Raw genomic sequence first — 15,859 nt, 5'->3', positions numbered from 1 at the left:
ACCCTTAGTTTCTGGAATAAGGTGGGGACCTTCGGGAAGGCTTAAATGCCACGGCCCGGGGTTGGAATAAGGTTGGACCTACGGGAGGGCTGGAGTGCCATGGCCCGAGGTTGGGATAAGGAGACCTACGGGAAGGCTGGGAAATGCCACGGCCCAAGGTTTTGAAAGGGGGAATTGAGAAATGTTCAAAAAGGAAAGCCTCGCGCTTACCCAGGGGAAACTAAGTGAATTTTTGACTATGAAAATTATTGTTACTCTGGGCTGCGGTTCAGATTATTATGAGCACTAGAGCTGCGGTTCTATTTGCAAATGATGAAATTCCTGGAAATGTGAAATTTTGCAAACTTGTCTGAAAAGGGCATGAAAATGATTTTGAGTGGCAGTTAGGCCATTATTCTTATTTGAGAAAAGCTTTACATGATTTAACATTTATACACTATTATGCTATCCATAAATCGTTTGGTTACAGGTAGATTTTCAAATCATGGGTAAAACTTTATAAAGCTTTCAGATTATCTATGTTTTCAAACCTTTGTCTACTCTTAAGTGACAATGGATTTTCTTACTTAGCCGTGGCGCTAACTACACTTCGTTGTGTTTCTTATCAGATGCAGTCTAGTGTGGGCTCCTGTAGCCCGGGGAACTCTAATAGTTCCTCAGAGTTCTATTGTCCCCTCTATGACTATGATAACTATGTACAGTTGTTGGCGGGTGATGACCCGTATGCCCCAGGCTACGCTCCAGATCCTCCTGCCCCAGTCTATGCTCCCGACTCGGTTCATGCTTCGGACCCGGTCTATGTTCCTGCTCCTCCTTCTCCGCAGTACAGCCNCCTTTGTCTACTCTTAAGTGACAATGGATTTTCTTACTTAGCCGTGGCGCTAACTACACTTCGTTGTGTTTCTTATCAGATGCAGTCTAGTGTGGGCTCCTGTAGCCCGGGGAACTCTAATAGTTCCTCAGAGTTCTATTGTCCCCTCTATGACTATGATAACTATGTACAGTTGTTGGCGGGTGATGACCCGTATGCCCCAGGCTACGCTCCAGATCCTCCTGCCCCAGTCTATGCTCCCGACTCGGTTCATGCTTCGGACCCGGTCTATGTTCCTGCTCCTCCTTCTCCGCAGTACAGCCCTCCCCCAGCTTAGCCAACTACACCATCTCGCGTTCCGGTTCGCAGTAGTCAGCCGACTTTTCTGGATAGAGCCCATTCTAGGTTTGGGTTTTATCCCATAGAGGTGTTAGAGGGGAGTGATCCCCTAGAGTTCGTTGTCTTTTATCCCTATCCGTGGGATCCCAGTCCTTCGGAGCTTTGGGATGAGTGGTCAATGGTGAACACTCCTTGCTACTTTTTGGACCATTTCACCTGGTTCGCGGGTGAGTGGCATCTAGTATGGGGAACGTACACCGGACCGGTGTACCGCCTCTTAGAGTAGTAGGCTGGTTGGGAAAGTTTTGGGAGGAACTCTTTTGTGTATATATCTTTTTTGCAGCCATGATGAACTTAGTTGGCTAGTAAGTTTGTGATTAAACTCTTGTATATAGTGGTAGCTAGTGCAGCTACCCCTTTTGCTCACATATATATATATATATGAAGATATGTTGGGTAATGATGATGTTGTGAAACAGTTTTCCTTTCTCTTAGCCTGTGCACCTAGAGTGAACTCCGTATGGATTCGGCTGGGTTTAGTCTAGGTGTGGCGGTAACTACTCCGGATGTACGGTATAGCCGAGCCGGGGTGTTACAAGTCAGCTGTGTGACCAAAAGCTGAATGTTGGATTTACAAAAGATCGATGCATTGTCAAGGATCAACAGAACAAGGTTATCATGGAAGGTATAAGATCCTCTGATAATTGTTATATTCTGTCTTCTAATGTTCTGTGCTGCAGGACAACTAGTGACAATACGGATCTATGGCATCAAAGACTTGGACATATGAACCATCAAGACATAAATCAACTTATAAGTCATGAATGTGTAAGGGGCATACCAAAGTTCAAAGTTAAGGAAACTGGTATATGTGGGCGATGTCAGCTTGGAAAGCAAACTAGAGCCCCACACAAATTTCACAACCATATAGGAACCTCTTCATGTTTAGATCATCTGCATATGGACTTAATCGGACCAACACAGGTGGAAAGCTTGGGAGGTAAAAGGTATATATTTGTCTGTGTTGATGATTACTCTCGTTTCTACTGGGTAATGTTTCTCAGAAATAAGTTACAAGCTTTTTAACAATTTGAGAAACTGTGTTTGAAGCTGCAAAAAGAAAAAGGATCACACATTGTGAAAATTGTGAGGATCAGATCAAATCACGGTAGGGAATTCGAAAATCAGGATTTCTCTAACTTCTGCTCCAAAAATGGAATCAGCCATGAATTTTCAGCACCAAAACTCCTCAGCAAAATAGAATAGTTGAACGAAAGAACAGAACCATTCAAGAGATGGCTCGAGTTTTAATTAATAGCAAAAACCTTCCTCAGTTCTTTTGGGCAGAGGTAGTACATACTGCATGTCATATAATCAACAGAGTTTATCTCAGACCTGGGATGTCGCATACACCATACGAGCTATGGCGAGGAAGGAAACCAAATCTGAAATACTTTCGTATCTTTGGCAGCAGATGTTACATATTAAATGACAGAGAGAAGGTTGGAAAATTTGAGCCTAAAAGTGATGAAGGCATATTCTTGGGATACTCCCCGAATAGCAGAGCCTATAGAGTTTACAACAAACGTATCAAGACTGTTCAAGAATCAATCAATGTAATTGTCGATGATCAACCGCAAACTGTTAGTGNAGGCCATTATTCTTATTTGAGAAAAGCTTTACATGATTTAACATTTATACACTATTATGCTATCCATAAATCGTTTGGTTACAGGTAGATTTTCAAATCATGGGTAAAACTTTATAAAGCTTTCAGATTATCTATGTTTTCAAACCTTTGTCTACTCTTAAGTGACAATGGATTTTCTTACTTAGCCGTGGCGCTAACTACACTTCGTTGTGTTTCTTATCAGATGCAGTCTAGTGTGGGCTCCTGTAGCCCGGGGAACTCTAATAGTTCCTCAGAGTTCTATTGTCCCCTCTATGACTATGATAACTATGTACAGTTGTTGGCGGGTGATGACCCGTATGCCCCAGGCTACGCTCCAGATCCTCCTGCCCCAGTCTATGCTCCCGACTCGGTTCATGCTTCGGACCCGGTCTATGTTCCTGCTCCTCCTTCTCCGCAGTACAGCCCTCCCCCAGCTTAGCCAACTACACCATCTCGCGTTCCGGTTCGCAGTAGTCAGCCGACTTTTCTGGATAGAGCCCATTCTAGGTTTGGGTTTTATCCCATAGAGGTGTTAGAGGGGAGTGATCCCCTAGAGTTCGTTGTCTTTTATCCCTATCCGTGGGATCCCAGTCCTTCGGAGCTTTGGGATGAGTGGTCAATGGTGAACACTCCTTGCTACTTTTTGGACCATTTCACCTGGTTCGCGGGTGAGTGGCATCTAGTATGGGGAACGTACACCGGACCGGTGTACCGCCTCTTAGAGTAGTAGGCTGGTTGGGAAAGTTTTGGGAGGAACTCTTTTGTGTATATATCTTTTTTGCAGCCATGATGAACTTAGTTGGCTAGTAAGTTTGTGATTAAACTCTTGTATATAGTGGTAGCTAGTGCAGCTACCCCTTTTGCTCACATATATATATATATATGAAGATATGTTGGGTAATGATGATGTTGTGAAACAGTTTTCCTTTCTCTTAGCCTGTGCACCTAGAGTGAACTCCGTATGGATTCGGCTGGGTTTAGTCTAGGTGTGGCGGTAACTACTCCGGATGTACGGTATAGCCGAGCCGGGGTGTTACAAGTCAGCTGTGTGACCAAAAGCTGAATGTTGGATTTACAAAAGATCGATGCATTGTCAAGGATCAACAGAACAAGGTTATCATGGAAGGTATAAGATCCTCTGATAATTGTTATATTCTGTCTTCTAATGTTCTGTGCTGCAGGACAACTAGTGACAATACGGATCTATGGCATCAAAGACTTGGACATATGAACCATCAAGACATAAATCAACTTATAAGTCATGAATGTGTAAGGGGCATACCAAAGTTCAAAGTTAAGGAAACTGGTATATGTGGGCGATGTCAGCTTGGAAAGCAAACTAGAGCCCCACACAAATTTCACAACCATATAGGAACCTCTTCATGTTTAGATCATCTGCATATGGACTTAATCGGACCAACACAGGTGGAAAGCTTGGGAGGTAAAAGGTATATATTTGTCTGTGTTGATGATTACTCTCGTTTCTACTGGGTAATGTTTCTCAGAAATAAGTTACAAGCTTTTTAACAATTTGAGAAACTGTGTTTGAAGCTGCAAAAAGAAAAAGGATCACACATTGTGAAAATTGTGAGGATCAGATCAAATCACGGTAGGGAATTCGAAAATCAGGATTTCTCTAACTTCTGCTCCAAAAATGGAATCAGCCATGAATTTTCAGCACCAAAACTCCTCAGCAAAATAGAATAGTTGAACGAAAGAACAGAACCATTCAAGAGATGGCTCGAGTTTTAATTAATAGCAAAAACCTTCCTCAGTTCTTTTGGGCAGAGGTAGTACATACTGCATGTCATATAATCAACAGAGTTTATCTCAGACCTGGGATGTCGCATACACCATACGAGCTATGGCGAGGAAGGAAACCAAATCTGAAATACTTTCGTATCTTTGGCAGCAGATGTTACATATTAAATGACAGAGAGAAGGTTGGAAAATTTGAGCCTAAAAGTGATGAAGGCATATTCTTGGGATACTCCCCGAATAGCAGAGCCTATAGAGTTTACAACAAACGTATCAAGACTGTTCAAGAATCAATCAATGTAATTGTCGATGATCAACCGCAAACTGTTAGTGAGTATTGATAAGCACCAAGAATAGCACTTATAAGGGGTCTTTATTAGATTAAAAGTGCATCGTTTTGACATCCGATTACAACAATTGCATGTATTTTAGCTCAAATGCGATCAAAATCTTCTAACAACATTTCTAGAAAGAGTTTTGAAGTATTTCACAGGTTGGAGAGGGATTTGAGGCTAAAATAGAGCAAAAGACAAACAAGCCGAAATGCAGTAGCGTCCCACGCAGCCTCACACGCGTGTGGCTGGGCGTGGAACTATTCCAGAGAGCCACCACGCCGCTCACACGCGTGTGAGCAAGCGTGGTCGGGCCAAGGGCAATTTTGGGAAATTTGTCCCCTTTTGGTCACCTATATAAATCCCTTTTGCCCAAAACCTAAAAGAAAGAAGGATAATAGATCAGAAAATTGATAGAATAGGGTAGAAATCTAGAGGATTTTCTCCCCTCTTGGGGGAAAATTCCTTTCTCTCATAGTTAGAATAGATCAAGGGCAAGAATGAAGATTGGGATTTCAAGATCAAGGTTGTAAAGATCCCCTTTTTAAGGGTGGTAACCATTCTCTCCAATTTCTAATTCAATACTTGTTTCTTTGAATTTTCCTTTCTTTTTCTTGTTTCTTTAGCATGATAGAGTAGATTAGATAGGGGATTGGTGGCCCCATGGTAGATCTATGTGGATGTTTAATATTAATGCTTTGAATTGTGAATTGCTTGTTTGTTGGATGTTGAACTTGTGTGGATGATGATCTTCAAGCTTTGTGCCTTTTGTGGCCACATTAGGTAGCAAACCTAAAGGAAGTGAGTGTGTGCGCGATAGCGGCCACTCACGAGTCTAACTCACCCACATCTCCGCTCTTAGTCCGAAAGGACGAGATCCGAGAGGAGTGGTAGACAAAGTGTTCGATAAAATGACCCAACCGAATGAGGATGTGGGAGTCCAAAGTGTGACGCCACTTGGTGATGTGCAACGAACTCCCTAGTCTATTCCACAACTTGCACTCGCAAAACCATCCAAAGATAGACCACATGGAAAAGCCTAAAGCCCCAATCTCCACTTTACTTTTCTTTACTTTACACAACCATTATCAACCTTCCCCTTCTCACAAATGAGTCCAACCCTTAGCACTCCCGTAACTCTTTCTCTTCAACCTCTTAGAAGCCAACACACTAATTCGATTCCCATTCGCCATCCTTGAGAGACACAACACTCGGGGAGTCTTGACTCTTCGTTTTACCACTTCACATTCACCCTCACCGCAATACAAAAACCAAGCATAAAAAAAATGCCGCCGTTGCCGGGGATGGAAAACGGTTTCGAATAGTGTTGACTTCTTAAAAGTAGAATTTTAAGAGTTCTTGAATTGCTTTCTTTTTGTTTATTTTATTTTCTTATTTTTGTTATTTGCTTGAAGAAGTGAGCTTATATTATCTTGAATATCTTGTGCTCACTTGCAATTACTTTTAGTTGCAAAATTATTTGTTGTTGGCTAAGCTATTGTGCAGGAAATTCTCTTTAATCAAACCTCTTGAAGCTTGCCAATAAGTGCTAAAATGAATCCCCATGATTACCCTCACCATAAAGGACAATCCTATACAAATCCTCAACCCCAACCATATCACTATTACCCCCATTCCACCTATACTTACCCTCCACCAACATACCACTACCCACACCCATACCATTACCCAATCCCACCAACATATCAATTACCACCTCCATATCACTATCCAATCCATACACCAAATCATCACCTACGACCTTAAGAAACACCACCTCCACAATTCCAAAAAACTTACCCTTCACAACCACCCAATTCACAATACCTGAACAGTTTCTCCCTTCTGCTTCGGTCGCAAGAATTCTTCGCACTTGATTCCCTTGATTCGTTCCGTGTAAAATTGTCCCCTCAATTCCTCATTGAATTCCTTCCAGCCAAAGTCTAGGTTTTGCAAGAAGTTGGGCCCAGCTGTTGACCACCAGTTGTCTGCCGCTTTTGTCAGGTAATACACGGCGGAAGATACTCGTTGATCTGCAGGACAGTTGACTGCATTGAGCAGCTTGTCAAACGTCCTAATCCATTCTTCCAAGATTACCGGGTCTTTTTCACCCGCATAATATGGTGGCTGCCTACTTGCTATGGCTTTTGCAAAATCAACTCGGGGCTGTTTGTTATTTTGATTCTGGACTTCTTGAGCCATCATAAATCCAGCCATTTGTTCTATTGCGAGAGCCATGCGGTCCATTGCTGACATCTCGTCGCCCTGACCGACAGGTATATTTCGTCTAGGCGGCATCTTCACCAAACGATAGTTTCAAGTTAGTTCTTGAAGCATAAAAGCTCTTAAGGAGTTAGCTAGCTACGCAGTTAGTATAGCAGCTACCCAAGTCTTATCCAGCAATTCCTAACATCCACTTCGTCATGCTCATCAACCAGGTATCTCAACTATGGCATAACAGTTAGGAACGCACTATACTATCATGCTTACTCACAGCAATTATAAGCAATGATTAACGTACATAATGATACACAAATATTGATCAAAGCATTCTAGAATCGGGAGATTTCGCGAAATAAAGATGATGAGGTGCCCCTTTCTGACGCTGCCTAGTCTCCAGCTCCGTTCCAGAAGCTCACACTTAGACTCAGTTGAACAAGCTGTTTAGGTCAGTCTTAGCAAACTTAGGCTGACTCGAACTTGAGCTTTGAAAATCGAATTCTCCGAATTTCAATCCTAGACCTACAAACGAGACCATACAACCTAGGCTTCGACCTGATTTCCCAAAGGTTCAACCTAGGCTCTAATACCACTTTGTAACACCCCGGACCTACCTTCCCGTACATCCGAGGGAGTTACCGCCACACCTAGAGAGAGAGTTCTATCATTCCGCGATAAACCTCACTCTAGGTGCACAGGCTAAAGGAAACTCTTCTAACCACAACAACCACCCAACAGTTGCTTACGCACTTATATACATATCAGCTGAAAAAGATTAGCTAGGCAAAATATATATACTTGCACTTATATATATATTCATGAGTTTGCCCCTCAGGCCAAAATACAGATTAAGATTCAACTACGACCCATCTAGTCATGCTTAGCCATCACTAAGGCTACAAAAAAGTATATACACAAAAACTCCCAAGGACTCGACATCTAGTCTATCATGCGGTACACGGGGCCGGTGAACTCTCCCCAAACCAGGTGCCACTCCCCCTCATACCAGGTGATATGGTCCAAAAACCGAGAGGTGGTTATGACCATCGACCATTTCTCCCAAACGTCCCGAGGGCTAGGGTCCCAAGGGTAGGGGTAATGCACTATGAACTCAAGGGGATCGCTACCATCTAAAGGCCCTATGGGGTAAAAGCCATAAGAAGCCTGGACCTCATTTATAACAGGGCAAGAAACAAAAGGGGCCGACGGAGCCACAGGAGTGTCTGGATTGGTGGGAGCTACAGGAGCATAACCAGGTGCGTATGGGTCATCACCCTCCATCATCTGTATGTACACGTCATAATCCATGCCTTCACAAACATACTCCGGTGAACTTTCAGAATTCACCGGGCTACAGGAACTGACACTAGATTGCATCTGTTAGGCACACAGTGAAGTGTAGTTAGCGCGACGGCTAAGTAAGGATATCCATGGGTTATTCAAAACTAAATAAAGGTTTTGTAAAACTGTTACGTGGAAACCCTATACCTTACTCATCGGCAGAGATTCTACCTGCAACAGTTATAAATAGCAACTTGTACACATAATAAGTAGGATTCAATACCATCCCGACCCATTTTCCCTCTTGACGAGGTCATTTAATAATCATTCACTTACCCAAAGAACGTATTGTTAAACATTTAAGAATACTAGTAAGTAATGGAAAACATAAATCACACATTTTGCTTGTAATTACTTTAGTAGAAAAACCTTTCCGTCATAATGAGATTCTCATCACTTTTCACTTTTCAAAGAGAGGGATCACCCACAACCTTTGGGTACTTAAATACTTGTCACATCTCTCTTTCTCGTAGTTACGGCGTAAATACATTCGTATTTCAAAATTCCACTTGGTCCTAGATAGAAAGTGTGAGGCCTTTGGAGTTCTTTCTCTTCTTTTGACCACTTGGATCGTTGAACTCGGGTTCAGTGGTCATCGCCCGGTTTAATACTAATCCCCCGGACTTATAGGAGCGTTGGAATGATTCCAAGCTAGCCTCACTAGGTTCATAAGAACGACACCTACCCGAACATAGAGTGACTATACTTAAGTGTGCACACCCCCGTAGGAGTACCGTTTCCTTCCGGGTGATATAGTACTCGGCGGATAGACTTCGCCCACAGTATGAATGATCATACACATAACTACCATGCGGGAACAGCACTTTAAGCTCATCTTTATCCCGTAGGTTAAAAAGGTCCTTCACCACTTTTACTAGAACTAAGGTTTGAAAACATTTTTCTGCTTTTTTCCTTTCTTGCATTGAAAATATTTTGGACACATAAATACATAATTGTCCTTCCTCCTAGCATATGTATCCCTATCATATCATTACTATACTATTAAGACATAATCTTCCCATCACATAGATTTTCATGTTCACAAGTTAACAACAATACAAAACCTAGCTATCAATTATCTAGTTTCAAAAAACCTCAACCAATTAAAGGGATTCCTTACCTCAACCGGGTTACTAATCTCGTAGAAGACTCTTGGAGTTGATTTTCCCCAATTTCACCTTAAAACCCTAAAATTCCACCAACATCATAACACATAATTTTAAGAAATCTTAACTTAGATTCATGTTCTAGGAGGGAAAATAGAGCTATTTACCGAATAAAATTGGAGTTTTACCGAATATTTGGAGATCTATGAAGAACTTGCTAGCTATGGAGTTGATAAGCGCATTTTGTATACTTTAATTTATTATATTTTATTTAATAATTTTTAGTATATAGTTATTTTTTCTTGCTTATTACTATATTATTTCACTTTTTTTATTTACTTTATACTTATCCAATAATTAAAAAATAAATTAATAATATAATGTAGTTTGCAGTTAGTTTAGTATTAATAAATTAGACTGTTTTTTATCTGAGCTTTAAATTATTAAAATATGTTTATTTACGTAAAAAAAAAAGAGAAAAAAAAGTTATTTTACGTCTGGGTCGTTATCCCGTATGCGGCGTATGAAGCTTTCAGATTGACCGGTCAACAACACCGCGCGAAAGAAGATCTGCAACGGCCATGGCGAGCGCATCTCATGATATTCAAACGGCTCGCTGAACCAATATAAATAGAGGCAGGTTGAAGGAGTTACGATCAATCCTTAATCACCGAAATTATCAATTCCTTTCACAAAACCAAGGACTTCCGATCGGTGCAACACTGACGATTTCGGCAGCAGCAATTTTAACCTCGACTTGGATTAATTTGTTTCCGGCAGCAGCAATTTTAACCTCGACTTGGATTAATTTGTTTCGGCGGAACGGGCGAAGAAAACTCTGGACGAACCTTGATTTCAATTTGGCGTGGCAATATTTGGAAGCTTGCAAATCCAAGATTGGTACGTGGCAGGAGCTTTTGGTTTTGTTCCCAGGTTTCTTTTTGAATTCTAAGAGCTTAATGGCTATTATGTTGGCAATTATTGTTGAATTCAAGATGTATATTTAATTTTCTTCTTTCTAGGAGGTTGAATTCAAGATGTATATTTAATTTTCTTCTTTCTAGGAGTATGAATGTTTTGCCATGAAAATTTTGTAGATTAAGTGTTTGCTTTTGCCAATTAATTTTGCTTTATCTTATGGTTTTGAATTGAGACTAGTTGTGTCGAATTTGACCAATTCTAAGCATTAATTAGTCTGTTTGAGGGGATTAACTGAGTATAAACTATGCCTGTTAATTCAAGCTCCGTAGGATAAATGAATAAATAATTTAGTTGTCTTATTAAATTGTTTATTTGGTTCATAAACCGGGTATTCCGTAAGTTCTACCTAGCTTAATGGGTTCTAATGGTTTAAATAAACGTCTTAAGCGTATGAACCATTAGAATACGTGACTGAATCTGGACGCCATACGGATTAGTCAGATAATAGTTAGAACGAACCCTAAATTGATTGGCAAGTTGAACTAATCTGCAAAAACTAGTTATGGTAGTTGATTCATGTTCCTAGGTTTTTCCAGCTTGATTGTTATTCGATATTCTGGTTCTGTTTATTTGTTTATTTTCCTAAGATTTGATTCACTTATTTTACATTTGAGTTTATTCTCATCTTTGATATTTGTTTCGAGCATTTTGAATTGTAAGTTCGTTATTTTATTTTTCAAGTCATTAAATTGCATTGTCTAAATTGCATTGTATCAATTCCCTGTGGGTTCGACCCTTGCCTTTGCACACTATCACTACAGTCGACTCGTGCACTTGCGAGGACTATTTAAAATTGTCCATCAATTTTTGGCGCCGTTGCCGGGGAACTTTTTATTGTGCAGTTTGTTTTTCCCTTTGCTTAATCTTGCTTTCAAAAAAAAAAACAAAAAAAAATAGTTACTTAATACTCGTTTCTTTGTTTCCAATTTGCTTTTGATCAGTCTGCCTGTTTTTTTTTGCTTTTTTTTTTATTTTATTTTTATTTGTTTGTTTGTTAGTTTATTTGTTCGTTTAATTTATGCAAGGTCGTCGTTCTTTAAAACCTACACTGTTGCCTTTGGACGACGACATTGATAAGAAAAAGAAAAAGAAAAAGCCTTTACCTTTTGACAATCCTAATCCTAAACCACAAAAAACAACCACAACTATGGATGCACTTCCTCAACCAAACCCTTCCCAACCCCAGGCTAATGAAAGACTTTGGTAGGCCCCAAGTAGGAGGTTCACCTTCTTGTATAGTGCTTNCACCTTCTTGTATAGTGCTTACTGATGCAGCTAGGAACTATGAGCTAAAAACGGTCCATTACAACCAGCTGCCGTCTTTTCACGGTTCAGCAAGCGAAGATGCCCTTACCTTTATCAGAGATTTCTACGGGATAGTCCAACACTTCCCGTTGAATGACTTGACTGAGGATGCACTGAGGATGAGGTGTTTTCCATACACCTTGAAAGATGCTGCAAAGACATGGTTCATGTCTCTCACACCAGGATCTCTTCGGACATGGCCGGAGGTGTATAACAAGTTTATCAGTAAGTTCTATTCTCATGCAAAAACTGCTGAGCTAAGAAGAAAAATTGCGACATTTTCGCAAGCTGATGGTGAACCGTTCCATGAGGCATGGGAGAGGTTCAAAATACTACTCATTCAATGCCCTCATCATGGCTACCCATTGGAGCTTCAAAATCAAACATTCTATGATGGTTTGACTCAAACCAGCCAATCAATGGTTGACAATGCGGCTGGAGGTGCCATGGGAGAAAAAACGGCGGAGGAAACTTTAACATTGTATGAAATGCTAGGGGCAAACTCCCAACAAAAGAGTATAAGGGGACGTACACAAGGTATGTATGAAGTTAACTCAAATACGGGGTTGGAAATTCAGGTGTCTGAGCTAGCAAAACAAGTGAAGAGCATGTGTTCTATGATGGGTATGCAGCAAAATAATGCATTTATGANCACCTTCTTGTATAGTGCTTACTGATGCAGCTAGGAACTATGAGCTAAAAACGGTCCATTACAACCAGCTGCCGTCTTTTCACGGTTCAGCAAGCGAAGATGCCCTTACCTTTATCAGAGATTTCTACGGGATAGTCCAACACTTCCCGTTGAATGACTTGACTGAGGATGCACTGAGGATGAGGTGTTTTCCATACACCTTGAAAGATGCTGCAAAGACATGGTTCATGTCTCTCACACCAGGATCTCTTCGGACATGGCCGGAGGTGTATAACAAGTTTATCAGTAAGTTCTATTCTCATGCAAAAACTGCTGAGCTAAGAAGAAAAATTGCGACATTTTCGCAAGCTGATGGTGAACCGTTCCATGAGGCATGGGAGAGGTTCAAAATACTACTCATTCAATGCCCTCATCATGGCTACCCATTGGAGCTTCAAAATCAAACATTCTATGATGGTTTGACTCAAACCAGCCAATCAATGGTTGACAATGCGGCTGGAGGTGCCATGGGAGAAAAAACGGCGGAGGAAACTTTAACATTGTATGAAATGCTAGGGGCAAACTCCCAACAAAAGAGTATAAGGGGACGTACACAAGGTATGTATGAAGTTAACTCAAATACGGGGTTGGAAATTCAGGTGTCTGAGCTAGCAAAACAAGTGAAGAGCATGTGTTCTATGATGGGTATGCAGCAAAATAATGCATTTATGATTGATGAAAATGATTGTGAGCAGGCCAACGCAATGAATAGTTTTAATCAAAGGCCTAGAAACGACCTGTACTCTAATTCTTACAATCCGGGTTGGAAAAATCACCCTAATTTTTCTTGGAGTAATAATCAAAATAATTTTCAACCAGTTGCTCCTCAACCAAAAAAATCGTCTTGGGAGGATTCTTTGAATACTTTTATACAGACCTGCAATAGACAGCAAGAAGCGAACGATCAACGCTTCCAACAGACAGAGGCATCACTTGCTAAAACTGAGGCTTCACTTGCCAGAAATGAAGCTTCCATGAGAAAATTGGAAGTCCAAGTGGGACAAATCGCCGAAGCTCTACAAGGCCATGTGCCAGAAGTGGGACAAATCGCCGAAGCTCTACAAGGCCATGTGCCAGGTAAGTTACAAATCGCCGAAGCTCTACAAGGCCATGTGCCAGGTAAGTTGCCTATCGCCGAAGCTCTACAAGGCCATGTGCCAGGTAAGTTGCCTAATCAACCTGAAGAAGCTAAGATTATGACTGTTCTAAGAAGTGGTAAAGTTATTGAAAATAATGTGAAGGGAAATACCACTTGTAAACAATCTGAAATAGTTGAAAATTTGAATGTTGATAATGAAGTCAATAAGGATGAACCCAAATTGCATAAATCTAATGATCCTTATGTGCCCCCTAAACCGTATGTTCCTCCCGTTCCATTTCCTGGTAGATTGAAAAATTCAAAATTTGATAGATCATTTGCTGAGATTTATGACTTGTTGTCAAAAGTGAATGTGAATTTGCCTTTGTTAGACATGATTAAAAATATGCCTGCCTATGCTAAGTTTTTAAAAGAGTTGAACACTAGAAAGCGTAGGTATGAACATAATGAAAAAGTCTTTATGTCTAAAACTGTAAGTGCTGTTTTGCAAACTGACTTGCCCCCAAAATTAGAAGACCCCGGTAGTTTCATAATAACTATTACAGTGGGGAATTCTAAGAAAGAAAAGGCAATGCTTGATTTAGGGGCAAGCATTAACTTGATGCCATATTCTGTCTACTTGCAGTTGGGTCTGGATAGATTAAAACCTACTACAATGTCCCTAGAGCTTGCTGATCGCTCTGTTAGATATCCTAGGGGCATTGTAGAAGATGTTTTGGTCCAAGTTGATAAACTAATAATTCCTGCCGACTTTGTTGTTTTAGACATAAATAAAAAGTGCAATCATGAGCAGGACATGCCTATTTTGCTTGGCCGACCTTTTATGGCCACAGCAAAAACAATGATTGATGTTCAAAATGGAAAATTAACCATGACTGTCCTAGATGAAACTGTTGAATTTTCCATTTTGAAATCAATGAAATTGCCTGAAAACAATAATAATCATTGCTTTGCTGTAGACATTTTAGATTCCATAATTTCTGCTGAGTTTTTAGATGAATCTCCGTTGAAGGTCGAAACTGATGAAGAGGAACCTAATCAAAGCCCAATAAAAGAGGGGGGTGTTGAAGGATGTTCACTCGCAGACTGTCTGGAGCAAATCAAAGAAAAACACCATCCCTCAGTTGAAGCTGAAGTTCCGCCCAAGCTGGAATTAAAACCGCTTCCTAGTTCTTTAAAATATGCTTTCTTAGGTCCAAATAATACTTATCCTGTAATAATTGCCTCTAACCTTTCACAGGAACAAGAAACAAAATTGCTTGATGTATTAAAAAAATATAAAAGTGCAATTGGTTGGACAATAGGAGATATTAAAGGAATAAGTCCAACGGTTTGTATGCATCGGATCTTACTTGAAGAAGGAGCAACCCCTGTCCGTCAACCTCAGCGCAGGCTAAATCCGAATATGAAGGAGGTTGTACGTGCAGAAGTCCTAAAGTTGTTGGACTCAGGTATTATTTATCCAATTTCAGATAGTAAATGGGTAAGTCCAGTTCATGTAGTGCCAAAAAAATCTGGAATTACTGTTGTTACTAATGAAAAAAATGAGTTAATCCCAACTAGAATAGTAACTGGGTGGCGTATGTGCATAGATTACAGAAAATTGAATGCTGCCACTAAAAAAGATCATTTTCCTTTGCCCTTTATTGACCAAATGTTAGAAAGGTTAGCTGGGCATGCTTATTACTGTTTTCTAGATGGCTTTCAAGGTTATTTTCAGATTCCTATTGCACCTGAAGATCAGGAAAAAACGACATTTACATGCCCGTTTGGCACATTTGCTTATCGCAGAATGTCATTTGGGTTATGTAATGCACCTGCGACTTTTCAAAGGTGTATGATGTCAATATTTTCTGATATGATTGAAAGATATGTTGAAGTGTTTATGGATGATTTTTCTCTATTTGGTGATTCTTTTGATGACTGTCTTTCTCATTTATCTTCTGTTCTTGAAAGATGTGTTAAAATGAACTTAACCTTGAGTTGGGAGAAAAGTAATTTCATGGTTAATGAAGGCATTGTTTTGGGCCATATCATTTCTGACAGGGGCATAGAGGTTGACAGGGCTAAAATTGAAGTTATTTCTAAACTACTGATAAGTGCTTATTTGTCTACATTTTCCCCCTTTCACTAAGTTATTTTGTTTATTTATCATTCCAAATTTCATGAGAATTAGTGCTTATTTGTGTTACTTTGCAAGGAGT

General features: G+C 40.3%; 1 protein-coding gene and 2 non-coding genes across 3 annotated transcripts in view; 1 reads left to right on the top strand and 2 right to left on the bottom strand.

The window, feature by feature from the left end:
- Positions 1–11,711: 11,711 nt before the first annotated feature.
- LOC116024106 overlaps positions 11,712–15,859 on the top strand; it is a 9,397-nt gene continuing 5,249 nt past the window's right edge. Inside the window, exons 1-2 of the mRNA XM_031265009.1 lie at positions 11,712–12,402; positions 12,533–15,235. Coding sequence (XP_031120869.1) covers positions 11,712–12,402; positions 12,533–15,235 — 3,394 coding nt within the window. The remainder of the gene's footprint in view (positions 12,403–12,532; positions 15,236–15,859) is intronic.
- LOC116026358 lies at positions 12,120–12,226 on the bottom strand. The gene has a single exon (XR_004099828.1). It is a non-coding gene; the product is annotated as a small nucleolar RNA R71 (small nucleolar RNA).
- LOC116026357 lies at positions 12,832–12,938 on the bottom strand. Its single transcript, XR_004099827.1, has one exon. It is a non-coding gene; the product is annotated as a small nucleolar RNA R71 (small nucleolar RNA).

Source organism: Ipomoea triloba, chromosome 7 (genome assembly GCF_003576645.1).
Source record: "Ipomoea triloba cultivar NCNSP0323 chromosome 7, ASM357664v1".
NCBI classification, from domain to species: domain Eukaryota; kingdom Viridiplantae; phylum Streptophyta; class Magnoliopsida; order Solanales; family Convolvulaceae; genus Ipomoea; species Ipomoea triloba.
This window is presented reverse-complemented; position numbering and strand designations above follow the sequence as displayed.